Source organism: Anolis sagrei, chromosome 2 (genome assembly GCF_037176765.1).
Source record: "Anolis sagrei isolate rAnoSag1 chromosome 2, rAnoSag1.mat, whole genome shotgun sequence".
Lineage (NCBI taxonomy): Eukaryota > Metazoa > Chordata > Lepidosauria > Squamata > Dactyloidae > Anolis > Anolis sagrei.
Genome location: NC_090022.1, coordinates 159,916,535 through 159,931,703, shown reverse-complemented (window position 1 = coordinate 159,931,703; position 15,169 = coordinate 159,916,535). Strand labels below are relative to the sequence as shown.

General features: G+C 43.8%; 1 protein-coding gene across 2 annotated transcripts in view; it reads left to right on the top strand.

Annotated features, from left to right (window-relative positions):
• The first annotated feature begins 6,365 nt into the window (after window positions 1–6,365).
• The window catches only part of IL27RA (interleukin 27 receptor subunit alpha), a 48,387-nt gene continuing 39,583 nt past the window's right edge, over window positions 6,366–15,169 (top strand). The window contains exons 1-3 of one of the 2 annotated variants that reach the window (XM_067463994.1): window positions 6,366–6,431; window positions 9,859–9,948; window positions 13,200–13,281. In XM_067463994.1, coding sequence (XP_067320095.1) covers window positions 13,215–13,281 — 67 coding nt within the window. In that variant the 5' untranslated portion in view covers window positions 6,366–6,431; window positions 9,859–9,948; window positions 13,200–13,214. The remainder of the gene's footprint in view (window positions 6,432–9,858; window positions 9,949–13,199; window positions 13,282–15,169) is intronic. The other variant, XM_067463995.1, reaches the window with a different exon arrangement.

Here is a 15,169-nt window from a genome sequence, read left to right as displayed (position 1 = left end):
ATTACGCAAAGTAAGCATTTGCAGTATGGTTGATTTTGCCCAGGGGCGCTCTTAAGGGGGAAAATAGACCTTGACATATGTGAGTTGTAGTTACTGGGATGTATAGTTCACCTACAATCAAGGAGCATTCTGAACTCCACCAATGATGGAATTCAACCAAATATGGCACACAGAACTCCCACGACAAACAGAAAATATATATCAGTGATTGGTTGGGGGGGGGGGGGGGGGGTGTCGCCAAAATACTGTTTGCTTACCATTGAAAATTACCAAGGGCCGCCTCTGCATACACAACCAGATAAGTTCAACATTGGCAAGTACAACCATGCCAGGTAGAACTCCCGCTTCAAGACGCAAGTAGAAATAATAATAATAATAATAATAATAATAATAATAATAATAACAACATTAATAATACCTCATTGTGGAATTCACTACTTCCAAGATGTAGAGATGGCCACTGTAATCAATAATCATTACAGGCTTCTTCTACACAGCTGAATAAAATCCAGATTATCTGCTTTGAACTGGATTACCTGGCAATGTAGATTCAGATAATCCAGTTCAAAGCAGATAATGTGGATTTTCTGCCTTGATATTCTGGTTATATGGCTGTGTGGTACGGCCCTGAGTCATATAACCACTTCAAAGCAGATAATGTGGGATTTTATACAGCTGTGTGGAAGGGGTCCTAGAATCATTGAATAATAGAGTTGGAAGAGTTCACATGGGCTATCTAGTCCAACTCCAATCTGCCATGCAGGAAAAGCACAATCAAAGTACCTCTGACAGATGGCCATCCAGGCTCTGTTTAAAAGCTTCCAAAGAAGACACTTCCACCATACTCCAAGACAGAGAGTTCCACTGTTGAACAGCTCTTACAGTCATGAGGTTCTTCCGAATGTTCAGGTGGAATCTCTTTTCCTGTAATTTGAACCCAATGCTCTGAGTCCTAGTGTCCAGGGCAGCAGAAAACAAGCTTGCTTCCTCTTCCTTATGACACCATTTCATATAATTATACATGGCTATCATGTCTCCTCTCAAACCTTCTCTTCTGCAGGCTAAACATACCCAGTTCTTTAAGACGCTTCTCATAGGGTTTCATGGTCTCCGACTCTTTGATCATTTTAGTTAATAATAACAAAACTTTATTTATATCGTACCCTATCTCACAACAAGTAGTGGCAAATATTCAATGCTATAACGTATTAACAAACCAAAATCACTAGAATTACCCAAATTAAAAATATGTATCAACATCTACATAAAAGTAATAATAAAGACATTATAACAAATTAGTCAGTAATGTAACAGAATTCCATTTTCAAATATAAACAATAAGAGAACTAAAATGTATAACTCAGTTCAAAGTAGAAAATGTGGGATTTTATTCAGTTGTGTGGAAGGGGCTTCAGATAACCCAGTTCAAAGCAGATATTGTGAATTATCTGCCTTGATATTCTGCAATATAGGGTTTGCATATTGCATTGAGCCTGGGCAATCGAGGCCCCTTCCACACAATGGAATGAAACCTCCCATTTTCTGCTTTGAACGGGATATATGCCAGTGTGGGTTTAGATAGAATCATAGAATCCTAGAGTTGGAAGAGACCTCATGGGCCATCCAGTCCAACCCCCTGCCAAGAAGCAGGAAAATTGCATTCAAAACACCCTTGACAGATGTCCATCCAGCCTCTCTTTAAAAGCTCCAAAGAAGGAGCCTCCACCACACTCCGGGGCAGAGAGTTCCACTGCTGAACAGCTCTCACAGATGGAATCTCCTTTCTTGTAGTTTGAAGCCATTGTTCCACGTCCTAGTATGTCCATGAAGGGGGAAAAAAGTCCTTGATGTGTGGCAAAAAGGTTTTTAAAAAATCATAAAGAGAGGCTGGGCGATTCCACTGAGCCAAGATAGGAAGCTCTGCATTGCTGGGGCTGAAGCTTATCCTTTGGTCCTTGGAGAACTACAATTCCCTCCAAGGTCTGGAACCAGGTGGCAGATCCACTCCCCGATGGCCTCATGGGATGACCACATCAAGTCCCCGGGTCCTGGGATTCCAGAAGGATGAGGAAGCAGCGACAACAGGAGCAGCGCAGCAGCCAAAGGCTCAGTTTGACAATCAGCTGTTTTCCTTTTAAAGTATATTCTCAAAAATAAAAATATATATTTCCAAAGTGCAGGAGCCCGAAATGCAAAAAGCGAGATAGCAGATAGTGTTAGAAATGAGCTAGGAAAAATGTGTGTGTGTGTGTGTGTGTGTGTGTGTGTGTGTGTGTATGTATATATATATATATATATATATATATATATATCCTAGCTGTCCCCTGCCACGAGTTGCTGTGGCCCAGTCTGGTGATCTGGAAAATAAAATAATGAGAAAGTGTTGGTTTCTAATATATGTAATTTGCTTGTGGGTAAACAGTATTTCTTGCTGTTTCTTTGTCAGTGTTGATGTGGAGATTGTCTACCCTGGAACATGCAAGATATCATTGTCCTTCTTTAAGGGTCCCTTTCAAATCTATGATACTATATCTCTGTGTGTGTGAATCATATCTATCTGTCTGTCTGTCTGTCTGTCTGTCTGTCTGTCTGTCTGTCCGTCTATATCTATGGCTGGATGGCTCTTTGTCAGGAGGGCTTTGATTGGATTTTCTTGCCCTGACGAAGGGAGTTGGACTGGATGGCCTTAAGTATTTTCTGTTGGTCATGGGGTTTCAGTGTGGGAAGTTTGCCGCAATTCTGTCGTTCGTGGGGTTCAGAATGCTCTTTTATTGTAGGTGAACTGTGAATCCCAGTGACTACAACTCTCAAATGTCAAGGTCTATTAACCCCCAAACTCGATGTGTTCATATTTGGGCGTATTTGAGTGCTTGTGCCAAGTTTGGTCCAGATCCATCATTGTTTGAGTCCACAGTGCTCTCTGGATGTAGGTGAACTACAACTCCCAAACTCAAGGTCAATGTCCACCAAACCCTTCCAGTGTGTTCTGTTGGTCATGGAAGTCCTGTATGCCATGTTTGGTTGAATTCTTTCATTGGTGGAGTTCAGAATGCTCTTTGATTGTAGGTAAACTATAAATCCAAGCAACTGCAACTCCCAAATTTCAGAAGCAAAATTTTTTGAGTGAAGGACATACATTGGGTTGTTAGGTGTATGCTGTCCAAATTTGGTGTCAATTGGCCCACTGGTTTTTGAGTTCTGTTAATCCCACAAACGAACATTACATTTTTATTTATATAGACTAGCTGTCCCCCGCCACTCATTGCTGTGGCCCACATGGGGGTTCTGTGTGGGAAGTTTGGCCCAGTTCTATCGTTGGTGGGGTTCAGGATGCTCTTTGATTGTAGGTGAACTATAAATCCAAGTAACTACAACTCCCAAATATCAAGGTCTATTTCCCCCCAAACTTCATCTGTGTACATATTTGGGCATATTGAGTGTTTCTGCCAAGTTTGGTCCAGATCCATCATTGTTTGACTCTACAGTGCTCTCTGGATGTGGGCGAACTACAATTCCCAAACTCAAGGTCAATGTCCACCAAACCCTTCCAGTTTTTTCTGTTGGTCATGGGAGCCCTGTGTGCTAAGTTTGGTCCAATTCCATCATTGGTGGAGTTCAGGATTCTCTTTGATTGTAGGTGAACTATAAATCCCAGCAACTACAACTCCCAAATGACGAAATCATTTTTTTTTTTTTTAGTGAAGGACATACATTGGGTTGTTAGGTGTCTTGTGTCCAAATTTGGTGTCAATTCGTCCAGTGATTTTTGAGTTCTGTTAATCCCACAAATGAACATTACATTTTTATTTATATAGATTGAGCAATAAGAAGTTCATGATCTGAACTACAGCCAGCCCCAGGTCTTGTTTTCACCGACTGGATGGATGTCCGCCACCTTTAACTACAAAGGATATATCATACCAGCTATTGTCGAAGGCTTTCATGGCTGGAATCACTGGGTTGTTGTAGGTTTTTTCGGGCTGCATAGACATGGTCTAGAGCAGGGGCCCTCAAACTAAGGCCCGGAGGCCGGATGTGGCCCTCCAAGGTCATTTACCTGGCCCTTGCTCAGGGACAACCTAAGTCTGTATAATGACTTGAAAGCACACAACAAGAAACAACAACAACAATCCTATCTCATCAGCCAAAAGCAGGCCCACACTTCCCTTTAAAATACTAATAAATTTATATTTGTTAAAATTGTTCTTCATTTTAAATATTGTATTGTTTTAAAGTGTTTTTTGCACTACAAATAAGATATGTGCAGTGTGCATAGAAATTCATTCATTTTTTTTCCAAATTCTAATCCGGCCCTCTAATAGTTTGAGGGACTGTGACCTGGTCCTCTGTATAAAAAGTTTGAGGACTCCTGGTCTAGAGGCATTCTCTCCTGATGTTTTGCCTGCATCTATGGCAAGCATCCTCAGAGGTAGTGAGGTCTGTTGGAACTAGGAAAAAAGGGGTTTATATATCTGTGGAATGACCAGGGTGGGACAAAGGACTCTTGTCTGCTGGAGCTAGGTGTGAATGTTTCAACTGATCACTTTGATTAGCATTTGATGGCCTGGCAGTGCCTGGGGCAATCTTTTGTTGAGAGGTGATTAGATGTCCTTGTTTGCTTCCTCTCTGTTGTTTTGCTGTTGTAAATTTAGAGTTTTTTAATACTGGTAGCCAGATTTTGTTGATTTTCATGGTTTCCTCCTTTCTGTTGAAATTGTTCACATGCTTGTGGATTTTAGTGGCTTCTCTGTGTAGTCTGACATGGTGATTGTGAGAATGGTCCAGGGTTTATATATCTGTGGAATGACCAGGGTGGGACAAAGGACTCTTGTCTGCTGGAGCTAGGTGTGAATGTTTCAACTGACCACCTTGATTAGCATATAATTGCCTGACAGTGCCTGGAGCAAACTTTTGTTGAGAGGTGATTAGATGTCCTTGTCTGTTTCCTCTCTGTTGTTGTGCTGTTGTAATTTTAGAGTTTTTTAATACTGGTAGACAGATTAGCAATTATATGCTAATCCAGGTGGTCATTTGAAACATTCACACCTAGCTCCAGCAGACAAGAGTCCTTTGTCTCACCCTGGTCATTCCACAGATATATAAACCCTTTTTTCTAGTTCCAACAGACTTCACTACCTCTGAGGATGCTTGCCATAGATGCAGGCGAAGCGTCAGGAGTGTGCCTGGAGCAAACTTTTGCAACAGCACAACAACAGAGAGGAAGCAAGCAGGGACATCTAATTACCTCTCAACAAAAGTTTGCCCCAGGCACAGTCAGGCCATTGTATGCTAATCAAGGTGGTCAGTTGAAACATTCACACCTAGCTCCAGCAGACAAGAGTCCTTTGTCTCAGCCTGGTCATTCCACAGATATGGTCTAGAGGCATTCTCTCCTGAAGTTTCGCCTGCATGTATGGCACGCATCCTCAGAGGTAGTGAGATCTGTTGGAACTAGGAAAAACTGTTTATATATCTGTGGAATGACCAAGGTGGGACAAAGGACTCTTGTCTGCTGGAGCTAGGTGTGAATGTTTCAAATGACCACCTTGATTAGCATATAATTGCTAATCTGGCTACCAGTATTGAAAAAAACCTCTAAAATTACAACAGCACAACAACAGAGAGGAAATAAACAAGGACATCTAATCAACTCTCAACAAAAGTTTGCTTCAGGCACTGTCAGGCAATTATATGCTAATCAAGGTGGTCAGTTGAAACATTCACACCTAGCTCCAGCAGACAAGAGTCCTTCGTCTCACCTTGGTCATTCCACAGATATATAAACCCTTTTTCCTAGTTCCAACAGACCTCACTACCTCTGAGGATGCTTGCCATAGATGCAGGCCAAACGTCAGGAGAGAATGCCTCTAGACCATGGCCATACAGCCCGAAAAAACCTACAACAACCCGATGTATGATACTATCACCAAAAACGGCAACTTCCGGGTTGCTAGAGCATCCCAGCCATTGCAAGGAAAGCAGCCTGCGTGTGCATCATCACTTCTTCAGTGTGGATGGCCCTTCTTCCCCTGACCCTTTTTGACCGGGCCAGGAAGCCACCTGGCCCCAGAGTAGGCTTGGTTTACCTCCCCTTCCCGCCACCCGCGCGTGGGAAGGGGGAAGTCACCCCGGAGGAATGAGTCACCCGTGCTCTCTCTGCGCTCGCCTCACATTGGATGTGTTTATTGAAAGGCAGAATAGAAAGGCGGGGTGAGTGCGAAAGCCGGTACCGCTGCAAAAGGGGAGGGCGGGGGCACAGCAGATGGGAAGCAGTCATCAGGCAGAGGCAGGGCGGATCGGAGCCTGCCTCCTCTAGCCCTCCTCATCCTCCTCCTCCTCCTCCTCCTCCTCTCCTCCTCCTCCTCCTCTCCGCCTTGGATTTGGGAGCCCAAAGGGAGTGATCGCCGATTCCCCTTAAGACCCTCTGCAGGGTAAGTGCGAGAAAGGCTTCTCCAAAAAGGTAGGAGAAGTTTGTCCCAGGGACCCTCCAGCTCTGGGTTCTGGGCAAGGAGGGTGGCTTGCTTGGCTCTCTCTCTTTGGCTGGATCTGCGCTGCCCAATGTCCCAGGTTATCTCCTTCTCCTATCTTCTTTGGCAGTGTAGGTTCATATAATTCAGTTCAAAGCAGATACTTTGGGATATAAAGGTAAACATTGTCCAGTCATGTCTGACATTAAGTCCAGTCATGTCTGACTCTGGGGTGTGGTGCTCATCTCCATTTCTAAGCCAAAGAGCCAGCGTTGTCCATAGACACCTCCAAGGTCATGTGGCCGGCATGACTGCATGGAGCGCCGTTACCTTCCCGCCAGAGCGGTACCTATTGATCTACTCACATTTGCATGTTTTCGAACTGCTAGGTTGGCAGAAGCTGGGGCTGACAGTGGAAGCTCACGCCGCTCCCCAGAATCGAACCTGCGACCTTTCGATCAACAAGCTTAGCAGCTCAGTGCTTTAACCCACTGCGCCACTGGGGGCTCCCACTTTGGGATATAGGGCAGTGTAGATCCAGTAAAGTTGGACTCGGGAAGGAAGGCAGGTGTGGATGCAGGACAAAACACAGCAGGATACATAGATAATCTAGGATCAGATCCTGGGATATATGGCCAGTGTATCTGAGGCCCAGGCCCGTAGCGAAGGGGGGGGGGGGGGTTAGGGGTTCAACCCCCCCCGAAATGTTTCAGATTTTTTTTTAAAAAAACAAACTGGTTTACTCATGAATTTTAACTGGTGAACTAAATCCCCGTGCTAAGTCTATGAGATGCAAAAAATCAAAAGTCCCTCCAGAACTACAAGCACTATCTCAAGCAAATATTAGCAATTTATTCACACTGTCATTACTTGCAGCAATAGGCGATGTAGTTGTTCTGGTACAGCTGTACCAGGAGCTCCAACTTTATTTGCTTTGTATTACATGTTTGCTTGCAGTCCTAGGTTTCAGGGACTATGCAGATAGGTGGCTTCTTTGGTTGCAGTCATAGGACAAGTCTCCTGTCCATCATCGTTAAGTTTTGGTCCCACCCCTTGCTCAGGGCAATTGGGAAGGGAAGGGAGCCATTTTTAGTTAGTCTCAGCAAGGTAAGCTTATGTATAGGATGTGTGCAAGCTTCCCCTGTACAAAAGCTTCAACCCTTAAGACCTTCCGGGGGAGAAAGGTCTTAAGAGTCTCCAAAGAATTTCCAGGAAAACAGCCCTAAAGATCAAAGAACTCCAGCTGGAGAACATCTACTGCCTTGCTGGTAGGTCCACTCGGCATTTGGGATGCAGTTCAACCCGGTAGCAGAGCCCACATAAGTAAGGGTTAGATTACAGTCAACCTGGGAGAAGTTAAAACAGTGATTTTCCTTTAAAGAAGAAGTTATTGAAGACAGTTGTCTGTCCTTCGTGGGCAAGATTAGGAATTCACCAGTTGCCTAAAAGCTTGGAATCATTTGCTTAACTTTACTGAAGACAAGAGAAGTTTCTGTTTGATTGTTCCTCAATAAAAGACTTTGTTGTACTTCTCAAGCCATCTAAAGACTCTTTGTGGTGGAGAACTTCTCTTTAGGCCCCCTGGCTTCTCACTGGGCAAAGATTGCACGTCCTGTCCTAAAGACAATTATTTACAGGCCCAGCGCGCGACAGAACAGTAGTGAAGCAACCAAGTTGGGGGGGGGGGGGTGAATGCTCTCATTAAGGAGGCCAGACTTGGTGGAGGTGGTTGACAGGGGTGGAGCTGCAGGCTACTGAAGGCTGCTCTGCCCCCTGCTGTCCTCTTTGCTTCAGCGTGAGCTAGGAGGCAGGTTTCAACACCCCTGCGAAATTTTCACCCCCCCCCCCCCTGAAAATTTCAACCCCTCCCGAAATTTTTTTCTGGCTGCGGCCCTGCTGGGGCCTGAGAGACCGTGAACAGTTTGAGGATCCTTGGGGTAGATGCAACCCAAAGCCAGGGATCCTCATTTTAGTCGCCCTCCTCTGGACACATTCCAGCTTGTCAATATCTCTCTTCAATTGTGGTGCCCAGAATTGGACACAATATTCCAGGTGTGGTCCAACCAAAGCAGAATAGAGGGGTAGCATGACTTCCCTAGGTCTAGACCAGGGGTCCTCAAACTTTGTAAACAGAGGGCCATGTCACAGTCCCTCAAACGGTTGGGGGGCCGGATTATAATTTGGAAAAAAAATGAACAAATTCCTATGCACACTGCACATATCTTATTTGTAGTGCAAAAACATTTAAAAACAATACAATAATTAAAATAAAGAACAATTTTAACAAATATAATCTTATTAGCATTTCAGTGGGAGGTATGGGCCTGCTTTTAGCTGATGAGATAGGGTTGTTGTTGTTGTTGTTGTTGTGTGATTTCAAGTCATTTCAGACTTAGGTTGACCCCAAGCGAGGGCCGGGTAAATGACCTTGGAGGGCCGTATCCGGCCCCCGTGCCTTAGTTTGAGGACCCCTGATCAAGACACTATGCTCCTATTGATGCAGCCCAAAATCCCATTGGCTTTTTTTGCCACCACATCACATTGTTGGCTCATGTTTAACTTGTTGTCCATGAGGACCCCAAGATCTTTTTCACACATACTGCTCTTGAGCCAGGCATTGTCTAGGGAAGTCATGCTACCTCTCTATTCTGCCTTGGTTAGACCACACCTGGAATATTGTGTCCAATTCTGGGCACCACAATTCAAGAGAGATATTGACACAGCTGGAATGTGTCCAGAGGAGGGTGACTAAAATGATCAAGGGTCTGGAGAACAAGCCCTATGAGGAGCGGCTTAAAGAGCTGGACATGTTTAGCCTGACGAAGAGAAGGCTGAAAGGAGACATGATAGCAAGCTTGTTTTCTGCTTCCCTGGAGACTAGGACACAGAGCAATGGCTTCAAACTACAAGAAAGGAGATTCTATCTGAACATGAGGAAGAACTTCCTGACTGTGAGAGCCGTTCAGCAGTGGAACTCTCTGCCTTGGAGTGTGGTGGAGGCTCCCTCTTTGGAAACTTTTAAACAGAGGCTGGATGGCCATCTGTCAGGGGTGCTTTGAATGCAATTTCCTGCTTCTTGGCAGGGGGTTGGACCGGATGGCCCATGAGGTCTCTTCCAATTCTATGATTCTAGGATTCACGCTCCCACAGGCCCCCTCTACACTGGCCTTATATCTCAGGATCTGATCCCAGATTATCTACATATAGTGTCATAGATTTGAAAGGGACCCTTAAAGAAGGACAATGATATGTTGCATGTTCCAGGGTGGGCAAACCAGACACTCTCCACATCAACACTGACAAAGAAACAGCAAGAAATACTGTTTACCCACAAGCATAAAGAAATTGCATATATTAGAAACCAACACTTTCTCATTACTTTATTTTCCAGATCACCAGACTGGGCCACAGCAACGCGTGGCAGGGGATCGCTAGTTTAAAATGAAATTTTGAGAGTTTTCACCACCAGAACTTTAGTTTTGTAAGTACTTTAGAACCATTGATTGACCAGGCCTAGTAGATTTCCTCTCACTTCCTGTTGTCTCGCCTCTGTTTTTAACTTGGAGTTATTTGTAAGTTGGATGTTTGTAACTTAAGACTGCTTGTATACAGGAATTCGATATAGGTATATCAGAATATACAAACAACAAGCAAACTAAATGTATATTGACAGCATACAGTGTACATAACTAAAACCTAATAACTACAACTACAGACATAACAGACATGTCTTCCCACTTGCAAGATTATGTTTATGTTATTGCTTACTTTTACTTCCTAACTCTTTGACTCTCAACATTATTTTTACTTGTGTATGATTTTAACTATCAATAGTTAAAGATAATTGTGTTTATTTTTCCTGCCTAGGAAGTATATTGTTACAATCAGAGAAGCCCAAAGTGAGATAAATTGGGGAATGCAGGCACAGATAAAACTGCCTGTGTATGTTGCTGAAGACATACATTGTTGGTTGGTGACATAATTGTAGAAAGGTCACAGAAAGTAAAGGAAGTGAGTGGGTGGTCAGGCTAATGTAGAGCAATAGTAGTGAGATCGCTCTGAGACAGTTGCCCTGCCTTTCTTTTCTTTTCTTTTTTTCTTTTTTGTTTTCTTTTGCCCATCTAAAATTGTTTTTGCTGTGTGCCTTCAAGTTATTTCAGACTGATGGCGATTCTTAGCTGATTCTTTCACGAGATTTTCTTGGCATGCTTTATTTGTTGCCTTTTCTTTGAGGCTGAGAGATTGCGACTGCCTAGGGTCACCCAGTGAGTTTTCATGGCAAGCAGGGATTAAAAAACATAGTCCAACGCTCATAAAAAATCAAATATTGTATTTGAAACAATACAAAATTAAATGCAATACAAATGCATCAATCAACATATAGGATAGGAGCCCCCGGTGGCGCAGTGGGTTAAATCCCTGTGCTGGCAGGACTGAAGACCGACAGGTCACAGGTTCGAATCCAGGGAGAGGCGGATGAGCTCCCTCTATCAGCTTCAGCTCTTCATGTGGGGACATGAGAGAAGCCTCCCACAAGGATGATAAAAACATCAATTCAGCCGGGCGTCCCCTAGGCAATGTCATTGCAGACGGCCAATTCTCTCACACCAGAAGTGACTTGCAATTTCTCAAGTCGCTCCTGACACAACAAAAAAAACCCCAAAAACATATAGGGTTGTTGTAGGTTTTTTCGGGCTATATGGCCATGTTCTAGAGCAGGGGTCCTCAAACTAAGGCCCGAGGGCCGAATACGGCCATCCAAGGTCATTTACCCGGCCCTTGCTCAGGGTCAACCTAAGTCTGAAATGACTTGAAAGCACACAACAACAGCAACAACAATCCTATCACATCAGCCAAAAGCAGGCCCACACTTCCCATTGAAATACTAATAAGTTTATATTTCTGAAAATTGTTCTTCTTTTGTTTTAAAGTGTTTTTTGCACTACAAATAAGGTATGTGCAGTGTGTATAGGAATTAATTCATGGTTTTTTCGAGTTATAATCTGGCCCTCCAACAGTTTGAGGGACTGTAGCCTGGCCCTCTCTTTAAAAAATTTGATGACCCCTGTTCTAGAGGCATTCTCTCCTGACGTTTCACCTGCATCTATGGCAAGCATCCTCAGAGGTTGTGAGGTCTCACAACCTCTGAGGATGCTTGCCATAGATGGAGGTGAAACGTCAGGAGAGACTGCCTCTAGAACATGGCCATTGTTGCAACTCAGTGTAGGTTTCACCTTGCTACCAAACACCACCACACCAGAGCTGTAGATTTTGTAGTTTATTGAGAAAAAGCAAAGTCAAAACATAGAGGAAGCAATGCAAAGTTCCAAAGACAAAGGTTAAATGTAAAACAGTTCCCAAGATCCATAGGCAAAAACATGGAGCATAATCCTTTAGGCAATGATCAAACAGGAGTCCATGGTAAAACAGTGAAACACAAGACCCAAAAATCCCAGATTCAGGAAGCCAAAAGCATGCTGCTTATGGCCAAGGTTAATCCACAGAAGCATGCATGGAAAGAGCCACATTGAACTGACAATTTCTGGTGCAAATGACCTGTTCACTTGTTTGTCAGTGTGATAAAAGTTTGGAAAAGATACTTTTTGGATTGCAGCTTCCAAACACACACATAGGAGTCCTCAAACTGTTTAAACCCATGTCCAGTTCACAGTCCCTCAGGCTTTTGGGGTGGTGGACTATAGTTTGAAAAAAAGAACATGAACACATCCCTATGCACGCTGCACATGTCTTATCTGTAGTTCAAAATGTTTAAAATGAGGAACAATTTTCACCAACATGAACTTATCAGTATTTCAGTAGGAAGTGTGGCCCTGCTTTTGGCTGATGAGATAGTCAAGTTCTTTGGAATTGTTGTGTGCCTTCAAGTTGTTTCAGGTTTAGAGTGGCCCTACATCTGAAGGGCGGGGGTAAAGGTAATAGCCTTTGGGGGCTCCATCCAGCCTGCAGGCCTTAGTTTGGGGACCCCTACAGTCTAGTATAAAGGTAAAGGTTTTCCTCTGACATTAAGTCTAGTTGTGTCCGGCTCTGGGGGTTGGTGCTCATCTCCATTTCTAAGCCAAAGAGCCGGTGTTGTCCGTAGACACCTCCAAGGTCATGCGGCTGGCATGATTGCATGGAGCTTGGTTACTGTACAGCATAGCCAGCAGTTTAAAAAACGAAGTTATTTGTCCAAACTCTTGAATGCAACCAGCTAAAAAAAAGGATTCTTTGAATAACCTTGTTAAGGATTAGCTCCTGACCAAAATCTAAACCAATGACAACCTGAAGTACTTTTGCTAACCATGATTTATGTTATAATTATCCTCGACAAATCATAAATAGGGCACTGCAACTCTCCACTAGCCCTTTTCTGTGATGCAAGAAGCAAGTCTTTCCACGGGTTCGGTGATTTGTTTTTTTTTGTGTGTGTGTGTGTGTGTTATTTATATGCCCACCTTTATTCCAAAGTAGGATACATGATGGTCTTCTCTCTCCACTTGATTTATTCTCAAACCACTTGAAGTAGATCAGGCTGAGAGATGACTGGCCCAAGGACAACCTCTGAACACTCAATAGAGTTTCCAACTTGAGTTTCCACATTACATTGACCTCATTGTACCAGGGTCAAATTCAGTGGGGATTGGCAATCTAATAATAAGGAATGTATGGGCATGGAATTCAATGTTATTTGGCTTTATCCACTGTTCTATCCCTCTCTGTCTTTTCATGCAGGACGTTGCAGGTGCCATGGGAAATAAACTGAGTATGGCATGGTTGTTACTTCTCGCATTGAAAGTTTTCGGCTTGAGAGAAGGTAAGGGATCAGCGCTCATCACTTCGCCCAAAAGGACCTCTCTCCCATATTCTATTGCTGAACTTTGGGCTACAGACTGGAAGATTCCCACAGCTTCATGGGAACTGGTTCCATGTACTGCTCTGGTATTTCACACACATCTAGGTCACTGCCTGTATAAACCAAACTACTTCCCTTTTCCTCTCCTGACAAAAGGAGCATGATGACTTGAGAGCACCACTGCAAGCAGTGCCAGCTAGCCTCCAACCATTCAACTAACTGGGTTGTTGTAGGTTTTGTCAGGCTATATGGCCATGTTCTAGAGGCATTCCCTCCTGACGTTTCGCCTGCATCTATGGATGCTTGCCATAGATGCAGGTGAAACGTCAGGAGAGAGAATGCCTCTAGAATATGGCCATATAGCCCGAAAAAACCTACAACAACCCAGTGATTCCGGCCATGAAAGCCTTCGACAATACATTCAATTAACCTTTGCTAACCAGGACCATGCTGTATGGGATACTTGCCACATAAAATACACCTTGCTTCTGAGAGAGCAGCTTCATAATTGGCATTATGTGCATAGTAAGGAATGTTCATTTTCTACTCAGTTGATAATTCCAAGATTGTAGATGTATGCACCCAGTCCCGACATGAATGGGACTGGGTAAAGCATTTCGACTGCTAAATCTGTGTATTGTGGTAGTCAATGAGGGTTTTGTCAATGGCTCTGAGATTAATGCCCTTTTTGGAAAATATCAAAACATGTTGTATATTTCTTTTCAGTTTTTTATTTTCCAGTGCTTCTTCCAAGGAGCACAAGATAATACATATGAATTTATTATTATTTAAAACATTTATATCCCGCCTTTCTTACCTCGGAGGGGACTCAGGGCAGAGCACAGCATATACACGGCAAACATTCAATGCCAGGACACAAATTCTTATATAAACATAAAAAAACATTTATCAAAATATTAAGATACACCATTTAAAACTGTCTTACTCATCCATGTCAAATCCAATTGGCCCTGTCATCTTTCCTATTGCTGCTTTATTGCCCTGTCCCAGAAGCTTGGTCCCACAGCCAAGTTTTTACCATCCTTCTAAAGGACAGGAGGGAGGGGGCCAACCTGATCTCACCAGGAAGGGAGTTCCATAGCCGGGGAGCAATCACCGAGAAGGCCCTGTCTCTCATCCTCGCCAATCGTGCCTGTGACAATGGTGGGATGGAAAATGGGGCCTCCCCAGAGGATCTTAATCTCCGTGATGGTTCATAGGGAGAGATGTGTTCGGACAGGTAAATTGAGCTGGGGCCGTTTAGGGCTTTATAGGCCAAAGCCAGTACTTTGAATTGTGCCCAGTAGCAAACTGGCAGCCAGTGGAGTTGTATGCTCCCTGTATGCCACCCAGTTATTAACCTGGCTGCCTCTCGTTGGACTATTTGAAGGTTCTGAGCAGTCTTCAAAGGCAACCCCATGTAGAATGCGTTGCAGTAGTCTATCCTAGATGTAATGAGAGCGTGAACCATTGTGGCCAAGTCTGATTTCCCAAGGTATGGGTGCAGCTGGTGCACAAGTTTTAATTGTGCGAAAGCTGCCCTGGCCACCGCTGCAACCTGGGATTCCAGGCTCAGTGATGAGTCCAGGAGGACTCCCCAAGCTGTGAACCTGTGCCATCATGTCTTATCTTTGTCTTCATATCAATCCTGTGAAGTAGATTTGTCCGAGGGATTCCAACTGACCAAAGGTCAAGAAGTGAATGTTTTCTATCACAGGTCACTCAGTAAGCTTCATAAACAAATTGAGATTTGAATCTGTGTCTCCTCGAGAACTGTCCAGTACTTTAGCTCTCAGTGGAGTCATGGGCTTGGAGGATCTAGTGGCATATGAAGTTAGGGACTTGGAGG